The sequence below is a fragment of the Vulpes vulpes genome, unplaced genomic scaffold (assembly GCF_048418805.1).
Source record: "Vulpes vulpes isolate BD-2025 unplaced genomic scaffold, VulVul3 u000000671, whole genome shotgun sequence".
Lineage (NCBI taxonomy): Eukaryota > Metazoa > Chordata > Mammalia > Carnivora > Canidae > Vulpes > Vulpes vulpes.
Genome location: NW_027325801.1, coordinates 965,763 through 984,722, shown reverse-complemented (window position 1 = coordinate 984,722; position 18,960 = coordinate 965,763). Strand labels below are relative to the sequence as shown.

General features: G+C 56.4%; 1 protein-coding gene across 4 annotated transcripts; it reads left to right on the top strand.

Annotated features, from left to right (window-relative positions):
- Positions 1–4,414: 4,414 nt before the first annotated feature.
- On the top strand, positions 4,415–10,205 carry ZNF517 (zinc finger protein 517). 4 transcript variants are annotated; one of them, XM_072745929.1, is made up of 6 exons: positions 4,415–4,691; positions 5,502–5,727; positions 6,067–6,130; positions 6,831–6,957; positions 7,209–7,322; positions 8,067–10,205. In XM_072745929.1, the coding sequence occupies exons 3-6, from the start codon at positions 6,098–6,100 to the stop codon at positions 9,329–9,331; spliced, it is 1,539 nt and encodes a 512-aa protein (XP_072602030.1). In that variant the 5' UTR covers positions 4,415–4,691; positions 5,502–5,727; positions 6,067–6,097; the 3' UTR covers positions 9,332–10,205. The 4 variants fall into 4 exon arrangements, with proteins under 4 accessions (XP_072602030.1, XP_025843383.2, XP_072602031.1 ...); XM_072745930.1 differs by lacking the exon at positions 4,415–4,691 and adding an exon at positions 5,130–5,467 and having other exon boundaries at positions 5,617–5,727; XM_025987598.2 differs by lacking the exon at positions 4,415–4,691 and having other exon boundaries at positions 4,789–5,727.
- The last annotated feature ends 8,755 nt before the right edge of the window (positions 10,206–18,960 follow it).

Below are 18,960 nucleotides of genomic sequence, written 5' to 3'. Positions count from 1 at the left end.
TCATCCCTGGACGGTTGTCGCCCCCAACGCGCGCGACATCTGAGGGCCCCGCAAGGCTTTGAGGGCCCTGGGGAAAATCAGCTTGTTGACATGGGTGCTACGCTATTTAGGGTGTGAAAGTTCATCACGGAGGATCCTGAAGGGATTTGTAATTCCTTTCTAGGTATTCTACGTTTTAAAATGATGGTGTGAGGGATCCCTGGGTGGCGCAGCGGTTTAGCGCTGCCTGCAGCCCGGGGCGTGATCCTGGAGAACCGGGATCGAGTCCCGCATCAGGCTCCCTGCATGGTGCCTGCTTCTCCCTCTGCCTGTGTCTCTGCCTCTCTCTCTCTCTAGCTATGTCTCTGTGAATAAATAAATAAAAATCTAAATAAATAAATAAATAAATAAATAAATAAATAAATAAATAATAAAATGATGGTGTGGGCAGCCCCAGTGGCCCAGCGGTTTAGCACCGCATTCAGCCCAGGATGTGATCCTGGAGTCCTGGGATGGAGTCCCATGTCAGGCTCCCTGCATGGAGCCTGCTTCTCCCTCTGCCCTTCTCTCTTTGTGTGTCTCATGAATAAATAAATAACCCTTTTAAAAAATGATGTTTTTTTTTTTAGGATTTTATTTATTCATGAGAGACACAGAGAGAGGGAGACAGAAGCAGAGACAGAAGCAGGCTCCATGCAGGGAGCTGATGTGGGACTAGATCCCGGGACCCCAGGATCACGCCCTGGGCTGAAGGTGGCGCTAAACCACTGAGCCACTGGGCCTGCCCTGGTTTTTTTGTTTGTTTGTTTGTTTATTGTGTTTTGTTTTTTTTAAGTGTCCATTAAAAGCGGTAAAAAATTCCTAGAATATCCAGAAGCTGTGGGAGGGGTGCTGTCCAAATCTGTATCTCTAAGCAGAAAAGGGGAGCCCAGCTAATACCTGGGGTAAAATTGGGATAAAGGGAAATTCTTATATATAAATATCCAAAACAAAACAAAAATCAAAGAAAGTATACATGTTGAGACAAACCTAAAAAATTTTAAGTGAAAAAAACCCCACTTCTTTCATGAGTGCTTTTAGTAGCTGAATATATGTGCTGAAAAGTTACATGTATATGTAAACAGGCATATCTTGTTTTATTGCACTTTGCAGATACTGTGTTTTATATATATATATATTTAAAGATTTTATTTATTTATTCATGAGACACACACACAGAGAGGCAGAGACACAACACAGGCAAAGGGAGAAGCAGGCTCCATGCAGGGAGCCTGACGTCGGACTTGATCCCGGGTCTCCAGGATCACACCCTGGGCCAAAGGCAGCCCTAAACTGCTGAGCCACCAGGGCTGCCCAGCATTTTTTATATATTCTCTCTTTTTTCTTATTATTTTATTTTCTAAAGATTTTATTTATTTATTCATGAGAGACCCAGAGAGAGAGGCAGAGACCCAGGCAGAGGGAGAAGAGGTTAAAAGCTCGTGGCGACCCTAGTGAGCAAGTCTATTGCTGACCTATTTCCAATAGCATTTGCTCACTTGCATCTGTCACATTTTGATAATTCATTTTTCTTAAGATTTTTAAAAATTTGGGGAGCTTGGATGACACAGCCTGTTAAGCATCTGCCTTCGGCTCAGAACATGACCTGAGGTCCTGGGATCGAGTCCCAAGTGGGGTCCCTGCTCAGCAGGGGAGTCTGCTTCTCCTCCCTCTGCCCGTCCCCCTGCTTTGCTCTCTCTTACGGTCAAATAAATAAAGTCTCAAAAACTTTTTTAATTTATTTGAGAGAGAGAGCACGCAGCGGCAGGGGCAGCGGCAGAGGCAGAAGGAGAAGTAAGACTGAGTAGAGAGCTTGATACGGGGCTGGATTCTGGGACCCTGAGATCATGACCCAAGCTGAATGCAGACACCCAAGCCACAAAGCCACCTGGCGCCCCTACATTTTGGTCATTCTTAAAATACTTAAAACTTTTTCATTATTATTTGTCATGGTGATCAGTGATCAGTAATAGAACTTGCTGAAACCTCAGATGATGGTTAGCATCTTTTAGCAATAAAATATTTTATTTTTTATTTTTTTTAGCAATAAAATATTTTAAAATTAAAGTATGTATTTTGCTTTTTTAGACATAATGCTATTGTATACTTAATAGACTGCCGCATAAACATAAATTTTTTAAAAAAGTTCTTTAGGGCTCCCTGGGTGGCACAGCGGTTTGGCGCCTGCCTTTGGCCCAGGGCGCCATCCTGGAGAGCGGGATCGAATCCCACGTCGGGCTCCCAGTGCATGGAGCCTGCTTCTCCCTCTGCCAGTGTCTCTGCCTCTCTCTCTCTCTCTCTCTCTCTCTGTATGACTACATAAATAAATAATAATAAAAAAATTTAAAAAGTTCTTTATTTAAAGATTTTATTTATTTATTAATGAGAGACACAGAGGCAGAGACAAAGGCAGAGGGAGAAGCAGGCTCCACGCAGGGAGCCCGATGTGGGACTCGATCCTGGGTCTCCAGGATCAGGCCCTGGGCTGCAGGCAGCACTAAACCACTGCACCACTGGGGCTGCCCTTTTTTTTTTTTTTTTTTTTTTTTTTTTTTTTTAAAGAAAGAGTAGTACATGGGGCGGGGCAGTAAAAGAGAGAGTCTGAAGCCTACTGGGTGCTGAGGGGGCTTGAGTCCACAACCCTGGGCTCACCGCCTGAGCTGAAACCAAGAGTTGGATGCAGAGCTCGCTGTGCCTCCCAAGCTCCCCAATGGATCCCTTTTTGTTTTTGAGAGCCTTAAGCAGGCTCCATGCCCTGGATCTTGGACCCTGAGATCACAACCTGAGTAGAAATCAAGTCAGCTGCTTACCTGACTGAGCCACCCAGGCGCCTCTCTTTTTTCTTATTATTTTATTTTCTAAAGATTTTATTTATTTATTCATGAGAGACCCAGAGAGAGAGGCAGAGACCCAGGCAGAGGGAGAAGCAGGCTCCCTATGGGGAGCCCCGGGGGGGGGGGGGGGGGGGGGGGGATGGACTTGATCGAGACCCGGGGTCACGCCCTGGGCCAAGGCAGAGGTTTAGCCTCTGAGCCTCCGGAGTTAGGTGCCCCTTCAAACTTAACTTTTGTATGTGCCGGGCCACCTAAAAATTCACTTAATTTGTCTTATTGCCATATTGGCTTTATTGCAGTGGCGGTACCCCCAAGGTCCACCTGTACCCTTGTATTAACCTTGATCTCTCTGTATGTCAGTTTTCCTGTGAGTGTCCTACAGGGTCTTCATTCTCTCAATTGCACCTGTTACAGCACCTTTTATGATTCTTTCTCCCGTGACTACTCAGTAGGTTGCTATTTAGTTTCCAAGCATTGTTGCCTGTGTCTAAATGTGATGCCCAGGGATCCCTGGGTGGCGCAGTGGTTTGGCGCTTGCCTTTGGCCCAGGGCGCGATCCTGGAGACCCGGGATCGAATCCCACATCGGGCTCCCAGTGCATGGAGCCTGCTTCTCCCTCTGCCTATGTCTCTGCCTCTCTCTCTCTCTCTCTGTGACTATCATAAATAAATAAAAAAAAAAATTAAATGTGATGCCCAATTTTCAGACCACACGGTTCGGTTCATGCGAGACCTCTTCTGCTGCCTCATAGATTTCGGCTGTTGCGTTACCGTCCCCTCCCTCCGCAGCAAGGGGTGGTCCTGCTTTTGCATTTTTCTTAAATGAGAAAACATTTTTTTTTATTTTAAAGATTTTATTTATTCATTCATTTATAGAGACAAAGAGAGAGAGGCAGAGACACAGGCAGAGGGAGAAGCAGGCTCCACACAAGGAGCCTGACATGGGACTCGATCCAGAGTCTCCAGGATCACGCCCTGGGCTGCAGGCGGCGCTAAACCGCTGCGCCACCGGGACTGCCCACGAGAAAACATTTAAAGAAAAACAATTGAGATTTCATTGGATATCATGAGTAAAACGTTTTGTCAAAATTTTTCAAAATTAAGACGTGTGAGCATTTCTGCATCAACAGATCTGCGCGAGAGATGGGTCACACCGTGAAGCCTTTTTTACTGGGAGTCTCAGAAGTTTGAAAGTCACGCTGGTGGAGGAGCTACTTCAAGTGTGGGTGAAGGGGGTGAAGGCTCCCCGGGGCGTCTCTCCGCGGCCGGCGCAACTGGCTGTGATTTCAGGGACTTAAATAAAAAGCTACAAGAGAGAGGGCGCTGCCTCGGAAGCGGGCCGCCGGCAGCGACGCCCCCTCTCCCCGGCCCCGCACGTGACTCCGCCCGCGGCCCCGCCGGGCCCCGCCCCCGCGGCGGCCCCGCCCTCCGACCTCCGGGCGCCCGCGGGCCGCGCGCGATCAGCCCCGGGAGCCGGCGGGCGCCCCCGAGGCGCGGTCCTCCGAGCTCCTAGAGCGGCCCACTTCCGGGGCCGGGCCGGAAGCCTAAGGCGGGCGCCCCCGCGCCGCTGGCCGGGGCGGGGTGAGGAGGCGGCGGCCGCCACCCCCGCGCGCTCGTCCTCCGGTTGTGTCGCCGGTGGCGCCCGGCCTGTCGTGTCCCGGGGCCCCGCTCGGCCGCTTCGCCGGGCAGAGGAGAGACGCGCGTGTGACGGCGGAACGGACGAGCGAGGCCACAGGCGGCGGCCACTGCGGGGCCTTGAAGAGAGCGAGCGAGAGGCTCGTGGGGGCGCGCGCCTGAGCCCCGGGCCCGGAGACCCCGCTCGCCGTGCGGGCGAAGGCAGGTGCGGAGGGGGCCGCGGCCGGCTTCGGGGGCCGCGGCCCTGCGCGTCGCGAGCGCGTTTGGGGCGACGGGCTGGGCGCTGGCCCCACGGCCCTCAGGCGCCCGTTAGCGCCGACGCCGGCACGACCCGGTTCTCTCAGCCGCGACCCCTCCTCCACTTGTTCCAACCCCGCGCTGGTTTTCTCTGGTTAGACTCACTCCCGGGGTCCAGCGGTGGGACCACGATCTTCCCCCTGTAGGCAGCGCCCGGGGCATAGCGGAGAGCGCCCTGAGGAGCGGAGGCCGGGCCTTGCCAGCTACGCCAGGCGGGTCCTGCCCACAGGCTGTCCGCCGTCCGCCCGCCCGCCGGGGGTCTGCTCTTTGCATTTGCACCCCCCCCCCCCCGGGGGCCTCTCAGATCGTCGGGTGCAGCCCGTTAGGCTCCCGCAGGTTCCAAGGTTCTCCTGCCGGCGGCGGCGCATCATAACTACAGGACTTCTGTCAGCTGATGCCTGAGACGACGTTGCTTTACAAAGTGGCAGCTGTTTCCGAGGCTCCATCCCCACAGGAGAGGATGCCCCAGAGACCCCCGCCCGACGACAAGAGTGCGGGTTTCCACTGAGGAAGAGACCTGGAGACCAGGGCCTACTCTGTGGACAGAATCGTGATTTTTGTTCTTTAAACAACCTTTCTCCAATTGCAACACACGTTTCTGAATAAGCAGTAAGCCTTGGAGAAATCAGAAAAACGGAAAGAAGGAAGAGTCAGCCACAAGGAAACTAAGGCTGCGGTGCTGGGGTACGTGCGGCCAGACTTGTCTTTCTGTTTACAGGCTGCTTGTTTCACGAGGTGACGCAGCAAGAAGGCTCTCTGATGATCCACAGCACCGTCTTCCTGGTGGCACACTCACACGCCGTCATGGAACCGCTCCTGTGTTTGTTCCACAGACCCCTGCTGAGCACCTGCTGTGCGTCGGGCCCTCCCCCAGGCTCTGGGGGTACAGCCTGAGTGACCAGACTACAGGTCTTTCCTCATGGAGGAAGGCGGATAAGAAGCAAGTAAGTCGACTGTTATGTCAGCACAGGTGCCGTGGAGAGAAATACAACAGGGAACGAGGGTACGGAAGGAATTCTGGGGTGGGGGTGGCATTTTATATAGGATGGTCCAGGAAGATATCCCTGGGAAAATTAGCAGTGAGGGGTGGAGGCGTGTGGGTGAGCAGGTCTCAGGGTGTGGCTTCCTGGGCCGTGAGGGGATCCTCTGGGCTGACGGGGTAGGCTTGCCCCATGTCTCACCTTTTCCTGTCTCTTCTGTATCTGGGTGGTCCTGGGGGACAGGGACAGGGGTGGATGGAACTTAGGTCTGGGCTCCTTCCACTCAATACTCACTGTCCCCAGCACCTGCTCTTCCCCTGACGGGGACCCTGGAATGGCGGTGCCACTTGCGACGCCCACACTCCAGGTGAGTGCCCCTGTTTGAGCCTCTTGGCTGCCTTCATCCCCAGCCCTCAGCTTTTCAGCCCTGAGCACTTTCCCAGCAGGCCCCAGGCCCACTCATGTAGCTCCCACTCCTGCAGGTGGGTCACAGGATGGAGTCTGTGAGCCAACGGGCCACCGCCTCCCTCTTTGAAACTTCACAGTGCTCTATGTGCTCCTTCCTGAGGCTTTGGGCAGAAGCGGGCTGCCCGGGATCTCCTGCAGCCCTAGAGCCTCCAGGGGCAGCCAGCGAGGCCAGGGTCCCTGTCCCTCCCCAGTATCTACTTCTGTTCTGGCGTGAATGACCAGCCCTTCTTCATCCACACAGCCTTTGGGTTCTCTCCTGAGATCAGAGAACCAAAGAACAGGAACGCTCCCTACCAGTGTAGATGTTACTCGACCGGCAGCATCTCAAGGGTGCCTCCTCCCTAGACCCCTGTAGGCTGTGGAGAGGTATGAGGCCATGGTTGAAACCCCTCCCCCTCCCACAGCTTTGTGGCAGTGGGACTGCCCAAGTTTCCTTGGGGAATGTCGAGGTGTTCCCTTTGTGCCAGGCCTTGGGGATGTAGCAGTGACCACACGGGCAGAGGCCTTGACCCCCAGAAGCGAACAGGTACCCTGAATATCCCTGACATCTCTGCATCTCCTGTCCAGACAGCCCCAGACAGCAGGGTTTGTGGTTGCAGGAGGCCGTGGTGTTTGAGGATGTGGCCGTGTACTTCACAAGGATAGAGTGGAGTTGCCTGGCCCCCGACCAGCGGGCACTGTACAGGGACGTGATGCTGGAGAACTACGGGCACGTGGCCTCGCTGGGTGAGGCTTCCCCAGCCGTCCCAGGGTTGAGCTCAGTGGCAAACCTGCCTCTTCCACTGGCCTCTTGGGGGAGTTGGTTCTTTTCCAAATTCAGAGTCCAGCATGTTTGTAAGGGAAGCTGGAGGGCCCCCATCTCTCCATGGCCACGCAGCTGCCCCGCTCCTAGGGAAGTAGGTGTTTCAGGCCCCACAGCCAGGCATCTTTCCTTCCTTCTGCCCCCTGACACGCGTCGCTCTCCTCCTTGCACATAGGCTTTCTTGTTGCCAAACCAGCACTGATCTCCCTCTTGGAGCAAGGGGAGGAGCCGGGGGCTTTGATTCTGCAGGTGACTGAGGAGCGAGGGTCCGTAGCCAGCCGCTGCCCAGGTAAGCGCAGGGCACAGAGAGGCCTGGCCTTTGTACAACTTCTCATGTGTCGTGTCCGTCTCCCCCTCCCCCCCTCCGTGCTTGGGCACCAGGAGGGCTGTACTTTGAGCTCCTCACAGCAGGGCCAGATTTCCTGTGAAACACCTTGCTTGTGACCCAAGGCCAAACCAGGACTAACTTGTGCAAGAGACCCAAGTGCGTGAATGTCCTCCTGGTTCTCTGAGGTGTCGGGCCAGATCTGTGGGGGCTGTGGGTGGGTGTGGAGGACCCCGTAGGGAAGACCCCTGAGCTGCTGTGGTTCTTCCAGTTCCCCACGGCTCCTGCGCCAGGGCCTCAGCTTGGGACTGCGGAGGCGGTGTGCCGTCCACAGGGAATGCTTGGCATGTCCTCCGAGTGAGTGAACTATGGCCGAGCGCCCAGAGGGAGATGGGTGCGATGGCTAGCAGCACCCCCAGGCCCCACTCTTCTGTCAAGCCTGCTCCCCACACAGTCCCGTGGGCCAGGCCCCATGCCCTCCCTCTCTCCTGATGCCGCTCCCCTTTCACGAGCTCCCCTCCTCAACCCACTTCCCTCAGACCCTCCTCTGGGCCCTCTTTCTTATGTGGACCTTGGTTTTACAGATTCTTGGGAGAAGTTCCCAAACTTCCCTACTTCTTTGATCTAAAGATTATGTTTTAAATTACGGAGTTTCTTTTATGAGTATAGAGGCTAGGTCATTTTTTCATTCTTTGTTCATTTTTCCAGATTCTAAGTTGGAGGCTGGGATCAAGGAATCTCCTCTGAGGAGAGTGTCCTCTAAGCAGTTAGGACTATTGGGCACGATTTGGGGCCGCCTCCCTGTGGGGAGGCCCAAGTTAACTGAACTGAATGGCAGTCCTGAGGATGGGTTAGATAAAGTACCCCTCCCCCCACAGGCAGGCGGCCCTGGTGGGGAACTCGGCACGTCCTCGGGGGCCCTGGAGGACAAACAGCGAGCCTCGGGTCGTGCAGGCACTGTTGGGCAGAGAGTGTACAGGTGTGCTTGTGGCAAGGCGTTTAAGTACAACTCGCTGCTGCTCAGGCACCAGGTCATCCACACGGGCGCCAAGCCTTACCAGTGCACTGAGTGCGGCAAGGCCTTCAAGCAAAGCTCCATCCTCCTGAGACACCAGCTGATCCACACCGAGGAGAAGCCCTACCAGTGCAGCGAGTGTGGCAAGGCCTTCCGGCAGAGCACACAGTTGACCGCGCACCACCGAGTCCACACTCGGGAGAAGCCCTACGAGTGTGGGGAGTGCGGGAAGGCCTTCGGCCGCAGCTCCCGGCTCCGGCAGCACCAGAAGTTCCACACGGGGGAGAAGCCCTACGAGTGCGGGGAGTGTGGGAAGGCCTTCTGCCGCAGGTTCACGCTCAATGAGCACTGCCGCATCCACAGCGGGGAGAGGCCTTACACCTGCCTGCAGTGTGGGCAGCGCTTCATCCGTGGGTCCTCGCTCCTCAAACACCACAGGCTGCATGCCAGGGAGAGCCCCCGAGACGACAGCAGCTGTCCGAATGCCCTGCTCGGCGCAGCGCAGAAGTCTGCTGCAGGGGACAAGCTGTACCAGTGCTCCGTATGCCAGAGGCTCTTCAAGCACAACTCCTTGCTCCTCTTGCACCAGAGGCTGCATACGGGCGAGAAGCCCTTCGAGTGCAGGGAATGTGGCAAAGCCTTCAGCCGGAAGTCCAACCTCACTCTGCACCAGAAGACCCACACCAAGGAGAAGCCATTTGCCTGCACGGAGTGTGGCAAGGCTTTCCGCAGGAGCTACACGCTGAACGAGCACTACCGGCTGCACAGCGGTGAGAGGCCATACAGGTGCCGAGCCTGTGGGAGGGCCTGCAGCCGGCTGTCTGCCCTCATCCAGCACCAGAAGGTCCACGGCCCAGAGTGCTCCCGGGAGGGTGGGGAACACAGACGAGTTGGTAAAAGTCAGAGAGTTGGGTGTCTGACTCTTGATTTCGGCTCAGGTCATGATCTTGGGGTGTGAGATTGAGCCCCGATCTCACGTGGAGTCCGCTGGGCATGGAGTCTGCTTGAGATTCTCTCCCCCACTTTCCCTCTGCCCCCCCCTTCCCCAAACAACAAAAAAGGCAGAGAACCCATGGGGAGAGGCCGCAAGGCAGAGGGCCCAGGGCCAGGGCTGTGGTCAGGCAGCACGCAGGGTGAGGACAGTGAGCCAGAGGGGTCCTCCCACAGCTGGGGAGCCTGGATGCACACACATGCTCCAATGAGTCACGTGAGGATTGTGAGTGGGTTCTGTTTTCTTTTTCTATTCATCTGTTTTCCGAACACTGACTTGTGATCAGAACAAAACAAACAAAAAGGCTATGTTGGCTCTTTTTTGTTTACTTTTATTAGGACTGACCAAGATGAAGCCCAGCTTGTGGCGGGGGGGGGGGGGGGCAGCCCCTAGTTGGAGGGGAGGGCACAGGACTAGAATCCACAGGGTACCCGCTTGGGGATGCTTGGGCTTCTCAGGTGGACCAAGGGTTTGTCAACCAGCCAGGCCGGAGGGGCAGTGGCGGGAGCCAGGACTTGGGGAGCAGGGTCTGCAGGCTCCCAGCAGTGCCTCAGGAACCCCAGCTGGCCAGCAGAAGGCGGCACTGGTGAGGAGCCTCCCGGGGGGCCTGCTGACAAGGGAAGGCATCTCTTAGTGACCCCTGGTTGGGAACGCTGAGAATGCTGACAGCTTCTGCGGCATCCTACAGAAGGTGCGCCAGAAAGGAGGCCTCCAGCCCCAAGCCAGCTGAAGAGCTGACCAGTGAATGTGTATTTTTAATCTACTTTTTTTCCCCTAAGTATAAATTTTTTGTAGGACATTTGGGAAATGCAAAAACTTATTAAAAAAAGAAATGTAGGGATGCTTGAGTGGCTCGGTTGGTTAAGTAACCAATTCTTGATTTCAGCTCATGTCCTATCTTGAGGTCATAGGGTCGAGCCCCGTGTCAGCCTCCCTGCTCATTGTGGAATCTGCTTGTCCATCTCCCTCTGCTCCTCCCCCCATTTGTGCATGCTCCCTCGCTCTCTAAAACAAATCTTTAAAAAAAAAAATGTTATTGGGGATCCTTGGGTGGCTCAGCAGTTTAGTGCCTGCCTTCGGCCCAGGGTGTAATCCTGGAGTCCCAGGATTGAATCTCACATTGGGCTCCTTGCAGGGAGCCTGCTTCTCCCTCTGCCTGTGTCTCTCATGAATAAATAAATCTTTAAAATAAATCTTATTTCAGAGAGATCACAAGCAGGGAGAACAGGAAAGGAAGAAGCAGACTCCTCGTGAACCAGGTAGCCTGATGCAGGAATCGATCCAGGATCCTGGGATCACGACCTGAGCCCAAGGCAGACGCCTAACTGACTGAGCCACCCAGGTGCCCTATAAATAAAATATTTTTAGAAATGTAAAACAGGGATCCCTGGGTGGCTCAGCAGTTTAGCGCCATGCCTTGGGCCCAGGGCATGATCCTGGAGTCCTGGGATTGAGTCCCACGTTGGACTCCATGCATGGAGCCTGCTTCTCCCTCTCCCTCTGCCTGCATCTCTGCCTCTCTCTCTCTCTCTCTCTCTCCCTTTCTCTCTCTCATAAATAAATAAAAATCTTTAAAAAAAGAAATGTAAAATATTTTTAAAATGTAAAAAATTACCTTGTCACATTTCAGAGATTACTATGGTGATGTGTTTTTTTAGCCTCTTTTTTTTTTTTTTTTTTTTTTTTAAGATCTTATTTTATTCATGAGAGACAGAGGGAGGCAGAGACACGGGCAGAGGGAGAAGCGGGCTCCCTGTGGGGAGCTCGACGTGAGACTCAAACCTGGGACTCGGGGGTCATGCCCTGGGCTGCAGGTAGACGCTCAACCACTGAGCCAACCCAGGTGTCCCAGTTAAGAGATTTTTAATATGAAGGGCAGCCCAGGTGGCTCAGCAGTTTAGCGCCACCTCCAGCACAGGGCGTGATCCTGGGGTCCCGGGATCGAGTCCCACGTCGGGCTCCCTGCACGGAGCCTGCTTCTCCCTCTGCCTGTGTCTCTGCCTCTCTCTCTCTTTGTCTCTCTCTGTGTCTCTATGAATAAATGAGTAAAATCTTAAAAAAAAAAAATTACGTGTCCCCTATGGCCTAAACTATCTGTCCTCAGAGGTGTTCTCCACCCCAATATTTTGTAAAACATTTTTTTAAAGGCACCTGAGTAGCTCGGTTGAACGTCCAGGTCTTGATTTCTGCTCTGGCCTGTGGAAAAGCATCAGCTGGTGATCTTGTCCTCCTGAGTGACTGCCCTGAGGACCTGGAGCTTGCTTAGCAGCCCCACAATTGCTGGCTACTTGCCTTCTACTGGTTCTGCTTCTCAGGTGGAGCCCAACTGGCGTTTGCATGAGTACACGAGGGCATCCTTCCTTCCGTGCAGGCATGAGCAGCGCTGCTTTGTTCCTGTGGCATGGAGCTACCACTGGTGATCAGTTGTCCTCCCGTGAGTAGGTGCTGCCCACTGGCTGCCCTCTCCACACACACTACTGGCATAAACCCTGGCTGGCGGCATTGCCCGTGAGCTTGGGCGCAGCATTGCCAAAGCTTGAGACACTGGTCCAAACGGGACTGGAAGTTGACATGGCTTATGTCCAGGTGATACCAGGTCCTGGCCTCACTCCCTTCCCACCCTCCAGTCTCTGGCAGAGGCTCCCACTGCAAAACCTACTGGAAGCCAGCAGTCATGAAAGCCCACCGATGGCCCACACAGGTGACCTGGGCAGAGATAGGGTGCCCAGGTTGTGGAGGAGTGAACACGGAGAGGCCAGGGCGAGCAGCAGGCTTTCCCCTGCCTACCCGGTGGGTTCCTCCTCACGCTGCTGGCTTCACGTGCATTAGCTTTGAAGCCGCCATGACCTACTCCCCGCAGAATGCTGCTCTCAGGCTACACATCTGGCAGTTCTTGGCCTGTCAGCTGTCCTCAGGCTAAGATACCAGATAAAAAAGTAAGAAAAGAGAAGTCTGAGGCTATGCGAGGTTCTCCCCATGTCCCCAAGTTCCTGGAGTCCACGGGGAGCGTAAGTGGGACCCTCACCTGGGGCAGAGTCCTCCCCCTGGGGCTGGACCCCTCTGAGGCTGCCTGGTGCTGTTCGCAACACCAGATCCCTGCCCCGAGCATCCTACGCCCATGCCTAGAGGGGGGTGCCCGGGCCCAGCAGTGACAGCGGTCTGGTGGCGCACGTACAGCCCTAGGGCCTGCATTCCTGGCGCGTTGCAAGGCCCAAGGTAGAGGATGTGGGTGATTCTGGGTGAGAAGGGAGCGGAGAGGACTGCTCCTGGGCTTCCCGTGCTGCCGCTCGGTCCTGTGCTACTACCGCTCCAGACCGGGTGGAGGTCTCCCTTCCAACCCCGGCCCGCAGGCCAGCGCCCCGGACAGCCAGTGTCGCCTCCTGCCCCGACGCGGACCGCAAGCCCGGTCAGGCACAGCTACAACCAGTCCCACCTCCACAGTCTCTCGGCCTTGGGGTTACAGCCTTGGATTTTGGGACCTGTTCCTCACAGAAACCATAAAATTGGAGACTCCGTGCGGTGGCCCTGCTGCAGACAGATGAGGTCTTGCGCTTCGCTCCGTCTGGCGACCCTGGAAGTCGCTGCTCCACCAACCGTATTCCTGGGTGTCTCCCCAAAGTGTGATTGAATGTGTGACAAAGAACTGTTCCCATCTCCACTGACCCCAACTCCCAGGCTGCCCCTCCTGTCACTGCGTCTCTGCTTCGTCCTCTTCCTCCTTGGGACGGGTGCCAGCTTTGCCACAGGAGGTTCCCCACCGGGGATCTGACATCGCGTCCTGCTCCAACGTTGCTTCCCCCAGACCTTGTCCCCACGCAGCTGCACGGGCTCAGGGGCTTTGAGAGCGCTTTCTCCACATCAGTTCCCACTGCGGAAAACAAAACGGAACCAGGAAGGGCAGATTCCATTTTTTTTTTTCCTATTCTGAGTTAAAGGAAACACTGAAGTAATAAGGGAGTATTCAGTTTTACATCAGTGTCTCTGGAAAATTCTCGAGTTGTCCTCAATTTGAGGAAAGGGATGGGGGGGGTGCAGTGTGGAGCAAGAAGAGAAATTAGGGAACTCGCGGCAGGATACGGCGCGCGGGAAGGCAAGCTCTGCGGGCAGGGCGGTTAACCGGGGAGCAGCCCTGGCAAAAGGCGTGAGAATGCCCTGGAGATGGAGCGTGGCCTGGGGGACGGGTGAGGGCACAGGGATGCGAGGTCGAACACTGGAGCAATCGAGCACCGCCACTCTGCCAGCTGGGGGATGGGGACCCCCTCGCCAGGTTGTTGAGGACAGCATGCCACACCGCCAGCGCTGGGCCACTAGAGCTGCTCCTGCGCTACGGAGCTGATGGAGGCAGCATCTGGGTCTGGGAAAGCTTGGAAGGAAGTAAACGGGCAGGTGGGAAGGATGAGGTGCAGCCACTGTTCTGAGCCAGGAGGACACCCTCAGAGGGCCGGAGAGGATGCGATGCCAGCGCTCTTGCCCTGCAGCCATCAGGGGATGTCTGGGCCCCGGATGACTGTTCCCAAGGAGCACTCCTACAAGCCTGATCAATACTCAACGCTCAGTTGTTGGGTGAAAGAATGACCGAAATCATAACCTTGGATGAAGGAAGTAGGAAGAAAGTCTAGATAGGGACTCAGTCTGTGGCCTATGAAGGTCAAAACTAAATCAAGTTGGGTAAAGCATGTCTCCTTCCTGCTTGTGTTTGAGAGGGGCGCCGTAGAAGATGGGGTGGCCTTTTGACTGAGCTTTCAGCATAACTGCTTGATAGCACATTTCTTTTTTTTTTTTTTTAAAGATTTTATATATTTGTTCATGACAGACAGACAGAGAGACACAGGCAGAGGGAGAAGCAGGCTCCACGCAGGGAGCCCGACGTGGACTCGATCCAGGCCCCCGGGATCATACCCTGGGCTGAAGGCAGCGCTAAACCGCTGAGCCACCTGGGCTGCCCTTAACCCCACATCTCTGAAATTCACTTTCAGATTTGTGCTTTATCTTTAATTCTTGACTTACAAACCGTCGTACGTGCACTGAGGGGATAACCCCGGCTCCTGAAGCTGCCCTCATCAGACCTCAGCAGTCTACAGTGACCGATTGGCCATCTGAAGGCCACAGCGGAGAGAACCAGCCAGTCTTCCCAGGGCCTCAGCCCTTCTCCACGTGCTGCCCGCGGCTGTTCTGGACGGACTGGTGAGGGGCCAGGTCCTGCTGGACGATGCGGCCACAGGAAACGACACCGCAGCCTGACACAGCTGGCAGTCCTCACCGGCTGCACGAAATGGCCCTGCGGGAGGCACCCAGAAGCCCTGCCTTCTCACCGTTGTTGACAGGTGCCGGGGCCCCCATCTAGCAGCACCTGACCAACTGCTGACTCCCAGCCTCACCCCTCATTCCAGCTGGGTGATCACACTGGGCTTGGCTGCTAAAAAGAGAAGGAGAAGGCACCTGGAAGGTTACGGTGTGACCTCAGCAAGGCCCAGCCTCTGCTCGGGTCACCGCCCGTGGCTAACAAGTGAGAAGGAAGGGAAAAGTCACGAACATTAGGCTGGGGAAGTCCACAGCAAGGGCCAAGAGAGGAGGCCACGCCAACGAGGGCGCAGGAGTCTACACAGCCCCCGAAAGCTTATCTGGGTCCTATCAGCTCTGGGCATGGGAGAGAACTGCCTCAGGGAACAGCCAAGGATCTGTCATGGGGCTTTTTTTTTTTTTTTTAATTTTTTATTTATTTATGACAGTCACAGAGAGAGAGAGAGAGGCAGAGACACAGGCAGAGGGAGAAGCAGGCTCCATGCACCGGGAGCCCGACGTGGGATTCGATCCTGGGTCTCCAGGATCGCGCCCTGGGCCAAAGGCAGGCGCCAAACCGCTGCGCCACCCAGGGATCCCGGCTTTTTTTTTTTTAAAGGGATCATGACCTGAGCTGAAATCAAGCGTGGAATGTTCAACCAACTGAGTCACTCAGGAGCCCTCAGGCATGAGGAATGTTTTTTTTTTTTTTCTTTTAAAGATTTTATTTATTTATTCATTAGAGATACACACAGAGAGAGAGGCAGAGACACAGGCAGAGGGAGAAGCAGGCTCCATGCAGCCCGATGTGGGACTTGATCCTGGGTCTCCAGGTTCACACCCTGGGCTGCAGGCGGCACCCACCCGCTGAGCCACCCGGGCTGCCCTGTCATGGGGCTTTCAAAGGAATCGACAGTTTGGTTTTCGAGTCACAGCTTGGAGAAGCAGGTTCTGCCGAGGAGGTAGTCCTGACTCCACGGCCTTGGTGGGAACAGCCCCAACCCAGGAAGACACCTCCTGGTGAAGGCCCCAGGCCCCAGGCCCAGACACCCCCTCACCGACCTAGTGAAGTAAATGCCATGTCCTTGAAAGTCATGGGTTCCTAGAATCCTCACAGTTCTGGTGGCTAGAAGTCCAAGATCAGAGTGTGAGTAGGTTTGATTCGTTCTGAGGCCTCTTCCTGCTTTGCACATGGCCACCTTCTCACTGTGTGCTCACGTGGCTTTCCTCTGTGCACACACATCCCTGGTGTCTCGTCATGTGGACTGCATGCTTCAGGGACGGTCCCGTGGCCTCTGTGGAGCCCGGGTCCAGCACACTGCCCTTGACACCCACCGGCCCCACCCCATGGTTCCTGTGCTGTGCTGGAGAGCCCTTCCTCCGCTCTCCTCTCCATGTCCTCCCTCCCAAGCCCCTCAGGGACAAGGCTCCCCGTGGGTCTTCGCTGGGGCCCACAGGTGCCCCACATGTGGAACATCGGGCTCCCTGCTGGGGACTCGATCCCAGGACCCCGGGGTCCCGCCCTGAGCCCAAGGCAGGTGCTAAACCGCTGGGCCACTGGGACTGCCTGGGTTTGGACTCTTTAAAGATGGAATCTTGGGAGATTATTTATTTTATTTTATTTTTTAAGATTTTATGTATTTATTCATAGAGACAAAGGGAGAGAGAGAGAGGCAGAGACACAGGCAGAGGGAGAAGCAGGCTCCATGCAGGGAGCCCAACATGGGACTCAATCCCAGGTCTCCAGGGTCACACCCCGGGCTGCAGGTGGCACCAAACCACTACGCCCCCAGGGCTGCCCGAATCTCAGGGGATTATAAGCCAGATGGGGGAGCCCATGTTTTCATCAGAAAACCTACCAGAAAAGAGGGATCCAGTCTTCATTTCACAGTCAAGCAGGGGAGGGACTCCTGTCCTACAGCCTGAGAGACCGAGAGCCATCGGCCGTAAGGACAAAGTACTGGGAGGCAGGAGACAAGGCTGACGACCCCCTGTGACCCCACTACCCTCAGCTGGGACGTAGGGAGCCTCACTTTGCAGGTGAGGAAGCATCAGATGACCGGCATTTCAGGGATCAGGTGATTCTATGTCCCCATTACCCAGTGGTTGTCAAACTTCACTGCATTTTAGGATCACCCTGGAGGCCTTTAAAGTCCCAATGCCCAGGCTGCCCCCCCCCCACACTAAATCAGAGCCTGTGGGGTGGTGCAGGCGAGCCCCAAGTGGTTCAGCGCACAGCCACTTCAGAGAGCAGGCACTCGCTGCCCAACGATGAGCCGCCACGGCTTTGCTGAGCAGATCAGCTCTTGGGTTGACACGGGACAGGCCTGCGACCTGGAGAGGGGGACTGACAGCGACACAGAGCTCCCAAGCGGCGGTGCTGGCACTCTGCGTGTGCAGGGTCCGGGGTGGGCGGGCACTAGGGGACCCGTGAGCTGGCGGCAGGCACAGCGGCCTGGGGCATCTGGCTTCTGGAGACGCCCCCCCAAGCCCACAGCCTCGCCCTCCTGCCTCACCTACTCCCGGCCCTGAGGAGCGGCCAGACCCCAGGACTCCTGGAGTCGACATGGGGCCTCCTCCGGTGCCTCCTGGGGACCTACACCCTCCTGGCGACCGGCTGCTCAGGATTTGGTCCTGACAAGTGCCCGAGGCGGCCCCCTCCTAGCCCTGCCCTGGTTCGACGAGTCCCCGCAGGGCCCCTTCATCGCCTGCGCCTGCCCTCACTGGCGGGCCCTGCTCAGCCCTCAAGGCCGCGAGGTGCCGCGTCTTCCCCGTAGCTTTTTTTTTGGGGGGGGGGGGCTCACCTCCCTCCTCCCCTGTTGCGTGTGTAAACTTCAGGGATGGAGCCTGTCAGTTGCTTGTTTGTAAAACCAAAACATTTGGGACCAAATAACCCTGCTTCAGCGCTTCCTAGGCATCGACCTGCAGCAAGTTACTTGGTTGCCTCAGTCTCCTAACCTAGAAAATGGGGATATGGCAGTAGACGACCCCCCGAGGTGCGGCCCCAGCCGGCGCTCCGGGTTCTCCGCCCACCTCCCCCCAGTGCGGCCCCACACTGCGGCCTGAACCCCCCCCCCCCACCCAGCCTGGCCCTGATGAGGTCCACCTGGTGCCTTCCTGCTCTCAGCCGAGAGAGCAAAAGGCTGGCGGAGCTGGGCGCATCTGCCTGTGAGCCGGGCGCGGGAGCAGGTGCAGCAGCCCCGGGACCAGCCCCTGCGTCCCTCTCAGCCGCGAGCGCTGCGGCCTCTGCGCTCAGGCCTGAGCAAGGGACAGCCCCGCCGCCAGCTGCCCAGGTCGCCGGCTGCGGATCCACCCGCCCTGTGCCACTGGCTCCGGAGCCACCCCTCGGGCTGCAGGCTTCGCGCTGGGCCTGGCCTACCACCCGGGGCCAGGGGGCGCTGCGGGGTGCGGGGCGCAGCTGGTGGCCCGGGCCATCCAGGCAACACTTAGTGAGGTGGGCAGGGGCCGCGCGGGGAGCGCCAGCGAGGAGCCAGGACGGCGGTGGGGCCAGGGTGTCGCTTGGCTCTGTGGGCATCAGGTTAGTGACAGCGCGAGGGGTGGACGGCACAGAAAGACCTGGATTGCGGGGGGTGGGGGGGTGGGGGGGGGGGTGGGCCGCGGTGTCAGGACGCCGAGGGACAAGGCCACCGCCGGCCCACTGTGCGGCCCACAGAGCCCAGGTGCTGGGCGGTGGGATGGTCCCTGGCCGGGCTGAGGGTGCTGGTGACTTCAGCACAGGAGCAGGAGGGGGTCCAGAGAGCCTCCGACGTAACCGGAACCGGAGGGGGTTGAGGTGTCCCAGGGCCACAGCAAGGCTCCACCCAGGCAGGAGGGGACGCTCAGGATGCTGTCCCTCTGTCGCTCTCCCTCTGCCTCCGCTCCCCCAGGCTGGCTTTCCGAGACGCCCCGACGGCACCGAGGCAGAGACCGGGAAGGGTCTGGACACACCTCGGGCTGCGGACACAGCGGCCGGCGCGCCGCCTCTAGCCCGACTACACTCTACCTGCATTTCAGAGGCTACAGCGCCAGGAGGAAGGGCCTCTTTTATCTGTTGGGTGTTTGGGGGATTGTTCCGGGCCTCCGTGGCCTGCCCCTGCGGAGCACCTATATTCCGGGCTGCAGGCCTCACCAGCTGGGTGCTTCTGTCATCTGGTCTCCTTGTCTGTTCTTTTTTAAATTTTATTTTATTATTATTTTTTTAGCAAATTTTTTTTTAATTTTTATTTATTTATGATAGTCACAGAGAGAGAGAGAAAGAGAGAGAGGCAGAGACATAGGCAGAGGGAGAAGCAGGCCCCATGCACCAGGAGCCCGAC

Coding starts and splice junctions, on each gene's coding strand:
- ZNF517 (XM_072745929.1), top strand. CDS start 6,098: ATGGCGGTGCCACTTGCGACGCCCACACTCCAG. Junction 6,131..6,830: donor TTGCGACGCCCACACTCCAG/GTGAGTGCCCCT, acceptor TTGTGGTTGCAG/GAGGCCGTGGTGTTTGAGGA. Junction 7,323..8,066: donor CGTAGCCAGCCGCTGCCCAG/GTAAGCGCAGGG, acceptor TCATTTTTCCAG/ATTCTAAGTTGGAGGCTGGG.